This window comes from Daucus carota, chromosome 1, assembly GCF_001625215.2.
Source record: "Daucus carota subsp. sativus chromosome 1, DH1 v3.0, whole genome shotgun sequence".
NCBI classification, from domain to species: Eukaryota; Viridiplantae; Streptophyta; class Magnoliopsida; order Apiales; family Apiaceae; genus Daucus; species Daucus carota.
This window is the reverse complement of record NC_030381.2, coordinates 8330621-8343872: the sequence shown is the minus strand read 5'-3', so window position 1 is coordinate 8343872 and position 13252 is coordinate 8330621. Positions and strand designations below refer to the sequence as shown.

Genomic DNA, 13252 nt, shown 5'->3' with positions numbered 1-13252 from the left:
GACTCTAGTTTTTGTTGTGTTTTACATAATATTCGTGTGTCATCATATTATTTCGAGCATAACTATTACGTCTTTTTTTTTAACAGAATATGTAAATATGAAATGTAACATTTGCAATCTAATAGCATTGATATATAGTAATAATATGTACTATATTTAAAAAAAAATTATGGATCAAAAACAACATTTGAACTGATTTTTCTATATTCTAATTCGTTAGGATATAGAGGCCACTACCATATTATCCACATGTTCAAAATTATATTCGAAATTAATCCTGAAACTTTTAGAATTTAAATATATTATACCTCATTAAAAAGATTTGTAATTTATTGTTAAAAATTATTAAATTATTTCATCCAATATGAAAACTTGTTCTTGATATGTGAATTACGATATCCTAAATCATGATTAGATGAAGATGTGTGGTCCGCGTTGTTTTATATTTATTTCTCTTTTTTTAGCGTACGTTTGTGTAATAGTTAAGTGATATATGATAGACAGACCATCAACACATTCTTTTATATCATATGTTGCACACAGCTTGTATAAATAATAATTGAAACATATATTGTATGTAAAGGACCCTACCCTTTATCATAAAAGCATCAATTGAACTACTAACCTTATAATTGTACCCGAAAAATTTCGGCACGTTTGATGTAGCTTACCCTTATAATTTTCATATCAATTATATAGTACTTCAATGTGTTATATATTTTTTTGCTAATTTAAAATATTAGATGATTATTACTTTGATACCGCGGGTTATAATATTGTCTTGTTATAAAATATTAATTTTTTATCATTAGTTTTCTGAGCTTGTTGATTAAGACTTTTAATGATTTTTCATGTAATTGTTATAAACCAGATCTCAAATAGCAAAAATAGAGTAGACGTTAGGCACCATGAAGTTCATAAAAATAAGAAATTTTTAGTTTAATTAGTCGTATAGTTACTTTTTTAATTTTGTGCAAACTCGCATTTTTAAATATTTTGATACTCTTATTTCTTAGGGGTGAGTAATGTAGTATATCATGTTCAGTTGTTAAAGATCAAATCAGGTGTTCGATATTCTGGATTATGAAAAATTATTCTTGTTCTATTCCCGTTTAATCAGATATTAGTTTTCACCTTATCGTGTCGGATTATCCATTTCAAAATTAATTATATTTTATTAGTTTAATTTGTAAATGATTAATTAATTTAATTATAGTTTGAATCATTTTATTTAACTCGTATGTTATACATTGATGGATGGCATATTAAAATTATAGTTTTAAGACTTTAATATATATATATATATATATAGATAACTTATTTCTCTGTGTTATTTTATTTTAAGCAAGTAAAATTTATAACTCAATTCTTTTTAGTAGATCTCGTGAACACGTTTTATTATTATTTGGTTGACTTTTGATTAACAGCATAGAATTTACGTAAATTCACCTTTGTATCACAAGTTATAATATTTCAAATTCATATATCACCAAAATCACATCATTTAGACATATTTTCTAACACCAAATTTGATGTCTTTGTCACTATTCTTATATCTATAAAAAAAAATTCAGAAAGATTTGGTTACACGTCGAATTCTGAATTCATAAGTTTAAAATAAAATGTAATCTAAATAAAAATATTCTTTCAGTTATCTTATTTCATGTTTTTCAAAATATTGTAATCTCTTTATAAGTCACCTTTTATAATTAAAAAAAATATATGACATACTCCATGTTGAAAGTCCATCAATTTTTCCTTTCAAAGATGCTCACCAAAATCTTAGTTTTTGTGCTTATTTCTCACATTCATGAATTAAATTTCTCTATATTGTATCGGTACTCGTTTAAAGTATTAAGTTAGATTTGTCCAATTTTATTCAAATATGAATTATATCCATTTTTTGAAGTCTGAAACATGGCTCGAGCCCAATTGTTCAAATTCTTTTTCAAATTTAAATTTATTACATAAGTAATTAATTTATGGATATTAATCTATCATGTAAAAAACATATGAGACTTACCTGAAATAATAACTTAACTCAAATAAATAAATATCGAAAAGAATATAAATACAACAGTTTTAATGTATGAGTTTAATGCTTTTGAATAAAAAGATTAATTGACTGTGTAGCTCAAGTGGTTTGAGTGGTGTAATTGTAATGAAGAGGGCTTGGTTCGAGTACCATGAATAACATTTTTTAATATGTATGAGGATACGAACGTGTTGGGTTATTATATATATAATAAATAGATATTTGTTCTTCTATTTTCAAAAATTATCTTAAAAAATTTTCCTTACGATAAATATTAAATTAATAATATCATAAAAATAAAAGTCACTATCCTATTATCTTCTAAATCTCACTATTCAAATTTTAAGTGGGGTGTCAATTGTTCCCTCTAAAAATTAATTACCTGTACTCTTTATCTTTAACTAACTATAAAAATTTATAGAAAAATTATTATATGTTTGTCTTGTCTCCGTGTCCAGCTGGTACGTAAAGAAACCACCAAGATGGAAGGAGCAGCAATTTTTCTGCAAACATATATCAGAAGTGAGAATTACTTAACCCCTGAAGAGAAAACAGGTAAGAATGAATTCAATACACAAGATTTTATTAACCTCTCGAGTCTGAATATCAAACACAGAATACAACTCCAATACAACTATAACAAAAAGAACAGAAGATGACTAAAACTACCACACTTTGCAAAAGAATACAATGAATTGCAGTTTCCGACTTTCCGGATTGCAGCAACTAACTACAAAAATAAACCTTCCAGATATTATGTACACCAGCACAATAATTATATTCGATAAAAAGAAAAAATTAACACCAGGCAAATCTCTTTAAGCTTCAGACTGAGGCATGTTATTGCTATTAGTCCATTGAAATTCTATTTCCAGGCTCCTTTTACTACCACTCTTGCTTTCAGGTAGCAGGAAGTACTCTCCTGCAGCTGCTCCTTGGGTAACGACTCGATCAATCTGGACAGTGACTTTTCCAAACGATTTCTGCAAGAAGTAGATATAGGTTACTTATATACTTCATGGCAACTATTCCTAAAAGCCACTCGGAAGTGCCTGACTGGACACTTTCCGAAGTACTTAAATCTGAAGTAACTTACCTTTCCCATCTTGCTCTTGTTCTTGCAAGAAATGTGAAGCTTTTGGCCTTTTGGAGGACTTTCAAATTGCCACTGGAAGGGCTCATCCCACTCGGGATTTGGTCCGGTCGACACAATCTGGGAGAAAAAACAAAAGAACAGTTAATGTAGTGAGTGAAGGGATGATTGGGAAAAAACAATATATGCTTGCTGAGCTACTAATTGCAACACAGATGCCAGAGGAAAAAACATGTGATGATAGGATTCTTGGAGTAGACTTCAGCAGTATAAACATAAACTAAGACACTCAGTGATGACCATCTTGATCAGATTTGGATATCAAATTGAAACCAAGGTGAGATGTTATTTAGAACTGATACAAATAGAATTTAATAGCCTGATAAATCAATGTTACTTCTTATGCTATGACAACCTTAAATATTTCTTGCATGGTCAGCAGACTAAGTACATTGCAACAAGACTGAGTAATTGACAACCAAGGACACAGGTACTAAAATGAAGAGACCGGGACAGAACACAGACATCAAACACACATTGTGCATATGAATGTTTCTGAAAAGCAGGCTTTGCAGAAAAAGTGATAATTCTACTGAAATTAAAACAATTTTGTTTAAATAGCAAAGTTTCGGACCACTTAATACCACTGAACTGAAACAGTTGTGTTTAGATAAGAGCGTTACTAATGGGATACCATAGCAATTAGTTTTTTACCTTCACAAGTCGCATGTTAAAAATTTATTTAAAAAATTTAACAAATATAATTGTGAGATTTTATAGAGATTTAGGTTGTACCTTGGTTTCCCTGGAGGGGGTGTTGCCAAGTGTTAGCTTGCAAAACACACTTGGATTTCCAACTGACTGTTTGATATTCTTTCCACGTTTTATAGTCACTGTCAATGTTCCCGGCAGACACTGCAAAAGATGGTCTGCCTTATCTTGAACTCGAGGTGGGGCAGACATAATTAAGTACTGTAACAGGGGAATCCCCTCAGAAGCAGCTGTTGATTGCGCTCTGGAGACCTCGGCAGGGCATGCTGCCCAAGCTTGCTTGAGAAGAGACAGTGAATCCAATGCTGCTTCTTGAGTTGTCTCTGAGCCAGTCTTGAGGGCTGTCACTAGATGGGGAATGCTCAGGGTTGCAGGTTCTGTGGCTCTTAAACGTGGGAAGTTGCCAAGGAGTGCATTAAGAGCTTTAAGATACTCTTCATTCACTACACCATTAGCCCATAAATCTTTTTCAATTGCAGCTGCAATACCGGAACAATTAAGTAAGTTCAAAATTCACCTTTGGCTGCATTAAATACCATAAATTGACAGGCAATTCTAACAAATTGAGATTAAATCAAGCAGACATTCTATTACAGCTTTTACTTTTCGACCACCAACATCATGCTGTAATAGGTAAAGTAAAATCCCATCATCTATTATATTACTCTTTTTGTGGTTGGTCACAGGGACCAAATTGCTACAGCACTAAAAAAGAAAAAATAGAGCATCTTTCTTTGTAGTTTAATGATAGCATTAATATGTAGTAGCTCTGTTTGGTTAGGTACTGGGAGTATATTAGCAAACAATAAAATCATACCTGTTATAGCTCTAACGGTTTCGCTGGAAGCATACTCTTGAATTGTGTTGTTAGAGAAGAGAAGCTTAACAAACATTGCAGCCTGAACTGATGTATCTGGTTCACTTGAACCAATCAGATCCAGCACGACCTGAACACCTCCAGCTTCAGCAACTGCTCTCTTATTTGATCTACTGTACATTACAAGGTTTTGCAATGCACATATTGCAACCACTTTCATTTCTTCTGAAGGTTGATCCTCAAGCAGATTTACTAAAGCACGGCAAGCTAAAACAGCATCAGCAGATCGAGCAAGAACCTCATTCTGAAATAAATCCCCTAGAGCAAGAGTTGCTAGTAATCTTGCTTGTTGAGCTTGGCTTTGTGGATCCAAGAGATACTGTGATAGTGGTACTATTGCAGACTTTGTGGCTTTTGTTTCTCTGATCTTAATATTGTTCAGCAATACCTCCAGAAGTCTTGCAGCAGTTTCCTCACACTGATGACATCTAAGAAGTTCTAAAAGAGCTTCAATGGCTCCACTTTCAGCCATTGCTACAGCACTTGTAGCATCATCACTTTCCAGAACTAGAAGAGCATTTAATGCACCAACTACTGTAGATTCTGAACCAGATCGAAGCAATCTCACCAAAACCGCAATAGGCACTTCCAAATAGTACTCAGAACTGAACTGAAGAATACTGGACAAAACAGAAGCAGCTGATTCCCACAAGACATGAGGCAAAGAGGGATCAGCTAGCAATATCACTTTGGATAGCTCACTGACGCCACCCTCCTTGGCAATTTCATTGGGCCAAATCAGTGCAATATTAACAAGAGCTTTAACAGCTCTCTGCTGCAGAATGTGTATACCAGAACCAAGAACTCGCATAAGTGGGCCAATTACTTGCTGTGTAACTGAATCCTTCTGAAGATGTTCCTCTAGGAGTAAATGAGAAAGAAGTTCAGCTGCTAGCTGCTGCACTGGCGGTGCAGGAGAATCAAGTAATGGAATGATGGGTTCGATCACTTGATGTGATGTTAAGGTATAATCAGCACGGCACTGAGGATGTTCTAAGATATTCACAAGAACTTGTAAAGCACTATGCTGTCCATCAGGTCCGAACTCTGCTCTTGTTAACAACACAAAGAAAGGCTCAACCACTTTCGCTGCAGATGGACCCTTGGCAATGGTAGCATTATTGGTTAATATTCGTAGCAATTCTGCAAAAGCAGCACACAGAAAATCTGGTGCATCATGGAGAATATCAAGTACACTCTCAATCACCCCAGCCTTCACCATCTCCATCTTACAAGAAGGCCTGTCTTTTCCCAACTTCACAAGAGCTCTGGAAATAGCCTCATGGAGCACATAGTTGTGGCCATACAGAAGGCCTACAAGAGGTATAACTGCTCCATGTGCAGCAATGAGCTCAGCTAATTGATCGTCATCAACGAGTTTATCTAATGCACGGACAACAGAGTGCTGAGTAGGACTATACTCAGCCACGAGCAAAGAAACCAGAGGTTCCACACAGCGCGCTGCAGCCAGGGTGGATCTGATCTTTGTATTTCCAAAAAGTACACAGCACAACTCAGCCGAATCCCCCTTCAGCTCTAGTGAACAGTTTGATGAAAGAATCCTGCAAAGAACATCTACCGCATTCATTTCAACATCAGCAACTGCCAAGGCTCTTGATGGATTTTCACTCAGTAACCTAGCTAATGCAGCAATAGCAGCATGCTGCTCTTTCTCCAAACCTGTATTAAGGATTTCCACTAAAGGCTGTACAGCCTGCCTGGAAGATTCTGCATTCCTAATATGGTCTGCAGAAAAAAGGCTTTCCAATGCTAAAGCAGCACTATACCTTGCACCTCTTCCACCCAATCGCAATACTGCTACAAGTTGGCTTACGGCACCAAATGCTGCTTCATGTCTACGTATCTCAGCAGTACTAAATAACATACCTAAGAGATCCGTAGCTGCTTCTTCAGTTGCATCTTGTAAGCCAAGTGAAAGGTATTTGGTCAATGCTTCCAGAGCACCAGCTTCTACCATAAGAATTTTATTCGAAGGGCAATCTTTACCAAGCTGAAGCAGAAGCCCTAAGGTTAAAAATGGTGCCCCTGGACGATCTGGAATCGGTTTAAGTAGATCAACTAGTGCAGGTATTGCTTTTCTTGAAGTAGCACCAACTCTGATATCCTCAACCCTAAACAACCTCTCAAGAGCAACTTGTTCAGGATACCGCACCAAGGAAAATTCGTCTGCCAAGTCAAGCATATCACATATATCAGCATCAGCACACCCAAGCAGTGAAATGAGTCCACCTGCAGCCCCTGAATTAGCGACTGATAGAAGAGTCCCCCTGCTACCATTGCATACTAGACTGGCAATGGCTTGTGCACCAAAATATCTGTTTGCTGCCTCCTCTGACTTCAACAAATTAGCCAGTACAGGTACAGATTTCATTGTTGCATGCGCACGTATAATATCTCTATCTTGAAATAGAATTGCTAGAAGTAAAGCACATATCCAAATGCTGCTTTCCTCTTTAGAATCGACCTGCATAGTTTAACATAATAAGACAACTGTAAGGACTGGTTCAAAAATGTACAGTCAAATTCAGCAAGGACCAATATGAAAACAAAAAGACCTATATATTGGAAATTTTTTAATGAAAGGGATATACTGAGATAAAAGTATGAGGGATTACAGATTCCAATTCTGTATTAAATTTATGACCATATTTTATGGTTTTTTAGGGTCTACAGATTTATCAATGCTAAGCAGCCCCATCAAAAGCAATTATATATATTAAATCTCTAGTTTAAGAAAGATCAAATGAGAAGGCAAGCATTATTAGTCTGATTATATAATATACACAGAGAGACGGAGAGAAGAAGAGGACAGGGGTGACCAACAAACCAGATACAGATACCTGAGAATATTCTGATAAACACTGATTGATTCTCTCAGTTAGAACTTCAATGGCACCTGCTTCCATGATCTGAGTTTTGCTCTTTTCGTTATTACTAGCAAGAGCAGAGAGAAGCCATATTGCGGTATTTGAACCATAGATGACATATCTACTCGTCTCATTCTCACCAGCTTTTAGTTCTTCAGCATGCCCAAGAATATTTACGCCTTCATTACTTCCCTGGTCACCAACCAGAGGATTTTTTGTGTAGGTCAGCATTCCTACAAGGGACTGAATGAGATATGCGCAAGAATATGATTCATTCAAATCATCTACAACTCTCTGAAGATTTACTTTGGCAGCACAAACAAGAAGGGTGGTGCCTCCAATCTTTACTGCTTCCTTTGAAGAGCTAACTACCCGTCTAGCAATTGACGAGATACACCCTGAAGCACTCACAATATTGTTCCCCAAAACAACAGGTTGAGCCAAAGAAATCCGTGACAATATTTCTATAGCCTTATCAAGCAACAAGGGGTTTGCATCAGAAATGCATGAAACGATCGGGATTATGCTATCTGGGAATTCAGCCAGAACTGCCCATGCAGGTTTGTTCTGTCCTTTATCTCCTCCAGATCTCGATATAATGGCAAGTGCCTCTAACCCCTCTGATATGGCAGCAGTCCCGGCATTTTCTGATTCTAGGAACGAAACCAATGCAAGCACTGTTCCTGTACGGTTCACACAGTCAGCAATCTCAGCATCAATTTTACGAGAACTCAGAAGCCGGGCAATTGCTGCTGCTGCATGGCTCCTTCCAGTAACTGTGCTTTCACGCAATACCCTAGTAGAAGGCAAAATAATTTCTTCAGGCTTGGCTTTTTCTGAAACTTCACTATCCAAAAGAAGGTTAGCCAAAGCACAAATGGCCTGCTCTGCAACTTGCAGTGAAGACGAAGTTGCAAGCACCTCTAGTGTAGGCAATGAATCTCTCCCAATCATAGCCATGTCACGGTTCTCCTTAATTGACAGAAATATTGCAGCAAGGCAACGAGTAGACTCCGCCAATATGCTTTCGGATTCTACATGTAAAAGCTTCATGACCGACCTAACAGTCTTAACAGCTATGGGACTTTCACGCAAGTCCTTTCTAAGATTAAATATTCCAGCAAGAGCTGATGCAGACTTAGACTGTGTCTCATCTCTGGTAGAACTTAATATTTTAATCATTGTCTCGATAGCATCGTTTGAAGCACTTCCATCACGCAACATATCACTAAGAGGGGCCACAGATAGCAAACTTTTTAGTGCATCTAAAACATACACTTTAGATTCGGGTAGATCGCTTGTAAGTAATGCGGTGAGCTGACTAATGGTTGCTGTATCTGATTTGTGGATCAGATGATTCAATGTCTTTGCAGCAATTTCTTTGCCATTGGAGCTTCCATTCTTTAATAGCCACAGCAAAGCAGGAACAGCATCAGCACTTTCAACACATGCTCTAATATCTTCACTGTGATTACAGAGGTTTCCGAGGATTGTTGCAGAATCTTCCTTGGCTTTTGGAGATCCTGTCTCTAATATCTGAACAAGTGGAGGTATACCTCCAGCAGCTGTGATGGCCCATTTGCTTTCATCATTCTCATCGGATAAAAGGGAAAGTAATGCGACGGCACACTCCTGTTGTTGCTCAGATGACAGCCCAAGAAGAGAGATCAATAATTGAATTCCCTCACGTCCCTGAAGGGCATGCCATAGTGTACCTTCATTGTTACACAATACCAGAAGTGATCGTATCAACTCATCCTGAACTTCATCGCTTGCCATTGTGATCAAACCAACTAGCAAACGCTTTGCATCAGAATTTGCAAGTTTACCAGAAAGTGTGGAATTTCCATACAAACTGGCAAGAGCTTCTATTGTACGCTCCTGCACAAGAAATGGCAAGCGAGGTTTGAACTGCTTCACAAGAGTCTTCTCAACATCGTCAGGATCTGAAGCTCTTGTACTTTCTGCTTTGCTGTCATAAATCATTAGTGCAGAAGCTAATGCCCCTAACGTGTCAGCTACCTGTGCAGGCGACGTGCAGGATTCAAGACTTTGGCCAAGACTTGAGATGACAAATGACAAACCACCAGATATATTTGCAAGAGCACACATTGCATTCTCCTGCAAAGCCTGTGCATACTCACCTTGCATAAACTCTTTTGAAGGAGCAATTGTAGCATTTATCAAAGCGGGTATACCATTAGAACTTGCGATTTCCCGCCTTGCTTCTTTGCACTGAGCAGATAGAGATTTTAGAGCACCAGCAGCTTCTGCTCTGACCGAGGCTTCATTTCCGGGCCCTAGTAGCTTTAGGAGTTGCTTGGTAGTCTCAGCGGCCAGAATTTTAGGACAAACAGATGCATCCTCCATCATCATGCATGCAAGGAGAAAGCAAACATTTGCTTGGGTGTTAGATTGTCCAGTTGCAAGCAGCTTTACAAGTGTATCTAATCCCCCAGCTTGTATTGTTGCAAACCAGAAACCCTCAGTGCTGCTTGAAAGGTTTTTCAAAGCTCCAGTCAGTAAGTTATCAACCACGTTTCCAGCCTTCAATCCCTTCTCAAGCTGCCCCCACAGAACTGGCACAACTCCTTCAGTTGAAAATATCTTTGAGCCAACATGATCCTTAGCACCACCTTGAGAAACAGCATATATCGTCTTCGCTGCAGCGATCTGAGCTTCCGCTGAGCTAGACCTGAGTAGACCAAGAAGTGGTGGAATGCAACCCCCCAGCAATACCTTCACCCTTAGTTCATTCTCCTTGCACAGTGACCCTAAAACTGTAGCAGCCTGTATTTTTACCCCAAGTGATCCTGATCTAAGAAGGGATACCAACACTGGAACTGCCTGGGAATGTGATCCAACAGCACTGAAAGCATTTTCACGTGTATCAATAAGCTCCAATAGTTGCTTTAAGGAGAACTCTTTTTCTTGTGCAGATGAGGAACTCTGGCGCAACTGCTCAATGCATTGAGCAACACTAGCTAAAGTTCCATCTGGATCCTCCATGCTACTGCGCTCCCTGCAATTAATTTCGAAAGAAAGATATTTATAACCAAAATCTCAATCATAAAATTATAAAATATACTATACCCCATAAGAGATTGTATAACCTAAACAGATTAAGCAACTGAATCCGTGTTAAATAGAGAAAATGTTTAGAAAACAAAAGTGATAGCCTGCAATTCTGCAATTGTCATTGCGCAGGAAAAAATGGTTGAAAAAATCTAGACAAGTCCTTGTTAAAGCAGATTTACAAAATCTGTGGTGCTTTTTATTGGTTCTAGATAAAGTCCTGTATTTTAACATTATGGATACATGTACCAAGTGGCCATCAGAACTTTTATAAGAGAAGAGCTTAGCAATTAAATAAAACTTGCAGCGACTCCAACAAAAATCAGTCTCGTGAAAATCTTCTAGTTTGACAAGAAGAGTTAATAAACAATTTATATCTGGATCACAAATGCAATTGGGAACCCGACCAAAGGATTCAAAGCTAGATTTAGTTTATATATATATATATAACTAAATCTGCAAGGACGGATATGTAACATGAGGAAACAGAAGCAATGACACAGCTCTCAAGCTCAAAGTACTTCCAAGTTGGGGCCTTTTAGCCCTATATTTAATCATCCATAATACAAGGACATTTTGTTTATGGAAAGAAGTCTTAAGGAAACAGAAGAATTGACACGCTCTCGAGCTCAAATTACTTCCAAGTTGGGGCTTTTTAGCCCTATATTTAATCATCCATAATACAAGCACATTTTGTTTATGGAAAGAAGTCTTATTTGGTTAAAGTTACAGATGACGAATTTCATTGCATTGGCAATGTTTATAGCAAGTATAACCAACCTCGAACTCATCTTTAAGAGTGAATGTGGTGTTGGAGGCTCTTGGTCATGAGATTTAGCATCCCCATTTCTTTCCTGAAACAATACAATATATCAGCAAAAGAATGATTATGTAGGATGAAAGTACAACCATAAAGATATTGACATGTAGGAAGCAAAAACTCAGAATCTAAGAGCAAAAAACCTTCTATAACTATGGGATTCTCAAGATCTAGATTTGCAAATTCTTCCTACATTGATACAGATGTTTGTACTACATTGATTCAGATGTTTAACATAGATTCACAAATCTCCCAATTCATCATTATGTTTGAATCCGACCACAAAAATCCACACATCTTAATTGTATATTCATTTTCAAGATTTGGCTGGTCGTCATATCTAGAATGGCATATATATCAAGTTGTTACATAGACCCTCCACCTAATAATAGCATCTACAACAACCCTTATCACTCCATTTGAAGAAACAAGTTAAAAACACAACCAAATAGCAAATTTCTTAACATAACATTGTGATCACAACTGACCAGCCATCCAACTTCCAAAACTAATACTCAAAATATACGAGTGATGTGAGATCAGAACATCGAAGTATAAATGAAGTCCGTACCAGATCATTAGATGACAGGGCTGTGCCATTGCTGGCAGCAACCCCTCTCCAAGCTACTGTAGCCGCCAGCTTTGCTAATTAGATCTCAAGATCTACCTCCAAAATACAGTTACAAAGCGAAGCTAGCTTCCTGCAATACCAAAACTTTTAGAAACCTAACTCACATTAACTGGTATAAATAAAAACGCACATATCACATCGCAATCAATCAAATTAGTAACGACTCGTGCTCAAATGCGAATCACTAGTGATCTGCATCTAAATCATGGCAGGTTAGTTCTAATTCATACATTAATACATATAGATTGTGTAATTGAAGATCAGTGCAAGTGAATTAATCAAAGTAACAGTAGTAACAACAAATTGAGAAAGTAATGGGAATACTCAGAAGAGCAGGTAAATATGAACTGAAAATGAGAAATTATACAGAATTGAGAACATTACACATGAATGAGTTAAGTGAGGATTGAGATAAGCTAGGAAGATCTGGAGAACAGATTGAATGAAGTAGGTAGCTGACAATTGGGACAGTATAAACGCAGAGAGAGAGAGAGAGCTAAAGGGGAGGGAGGGAGATCTTGTCAATGCATTTCGTAGGAAAGAAGCGAAGAAAAGATAGTTGAAGCTCAAGACTCACAACAATATGGATGATATAGAGATATTGTTGTGCGTATATACGGAGAGAGAGAGAGAGAGAGAGAGAGAGAGAGAGAGAGAGAGAGAGAGAGAGAGAGAGAGATGGTAGAGTGTGTATATCTATATAATGTATGTCTACACGAGAGAGAGAGAGAGAGAGAGAGAGAGAGAGAGAGAGAGAGAGAGAGATGCTAACTACTAGAAGCTGTGCTGTGAGAGTAACACCGACAGCGCCTACAAATTAATTCGCACACTCTTTTCCTTTTCTTTTAATGGACTATACCTTTTACTAATTCAAGGTGGTGCTTCAACAAAAAAAAAATCCCAGCTGGTGGTTGAATTTTGCTGATGTTGTTTATTGTGATCTGTGAATTACAATATTACATATTATCATCTGTCCTACGTAAATAGCGAATTGGACCTAATTAATTAAATTATTAATTTAAGATTAATTGAAAATCAGAAATTAATCGGAAAGATTAATCA

The 13252-nt window shown here is 37.0% G+C and overlaps 1 protein-coding gene across 1 annotated transcript; it reads right to left on the bottom strand.

The window, feature by feature from the left end:
- Positions 1-2597: 2597 nt before the first annotated feature.
- Positions 2598-12895, bottom strand: LOC108201126 (protein CELLULOSE SYNTHASE INTERACTIVE 1-like). The gene is made up of 8 exons (XM_017369430.2): positions 12575-12895; positions 12131-12260; positions 11520-11593; positions 7638-10686; positions 4717-7261; positions 3924-4378; positions 3132-3248; positions 2598-3018 (listed from the first exon to the last, which is right to left on the bottom strand). Exons 3-8 carry the CDS (start codon positions 11528-11530, stop codon positions 2854-2856), a joined length of 6342 nt encoding a protein of 2113 aa, XP_017224919.2. The 5' UTR covers positions 11531-11593; positions 12131-12260; positions 12575-12895; the 3' UTR covers positions 2598-2853.
- Positions 12896-13252: the final 357 nt, after the last annotated feature.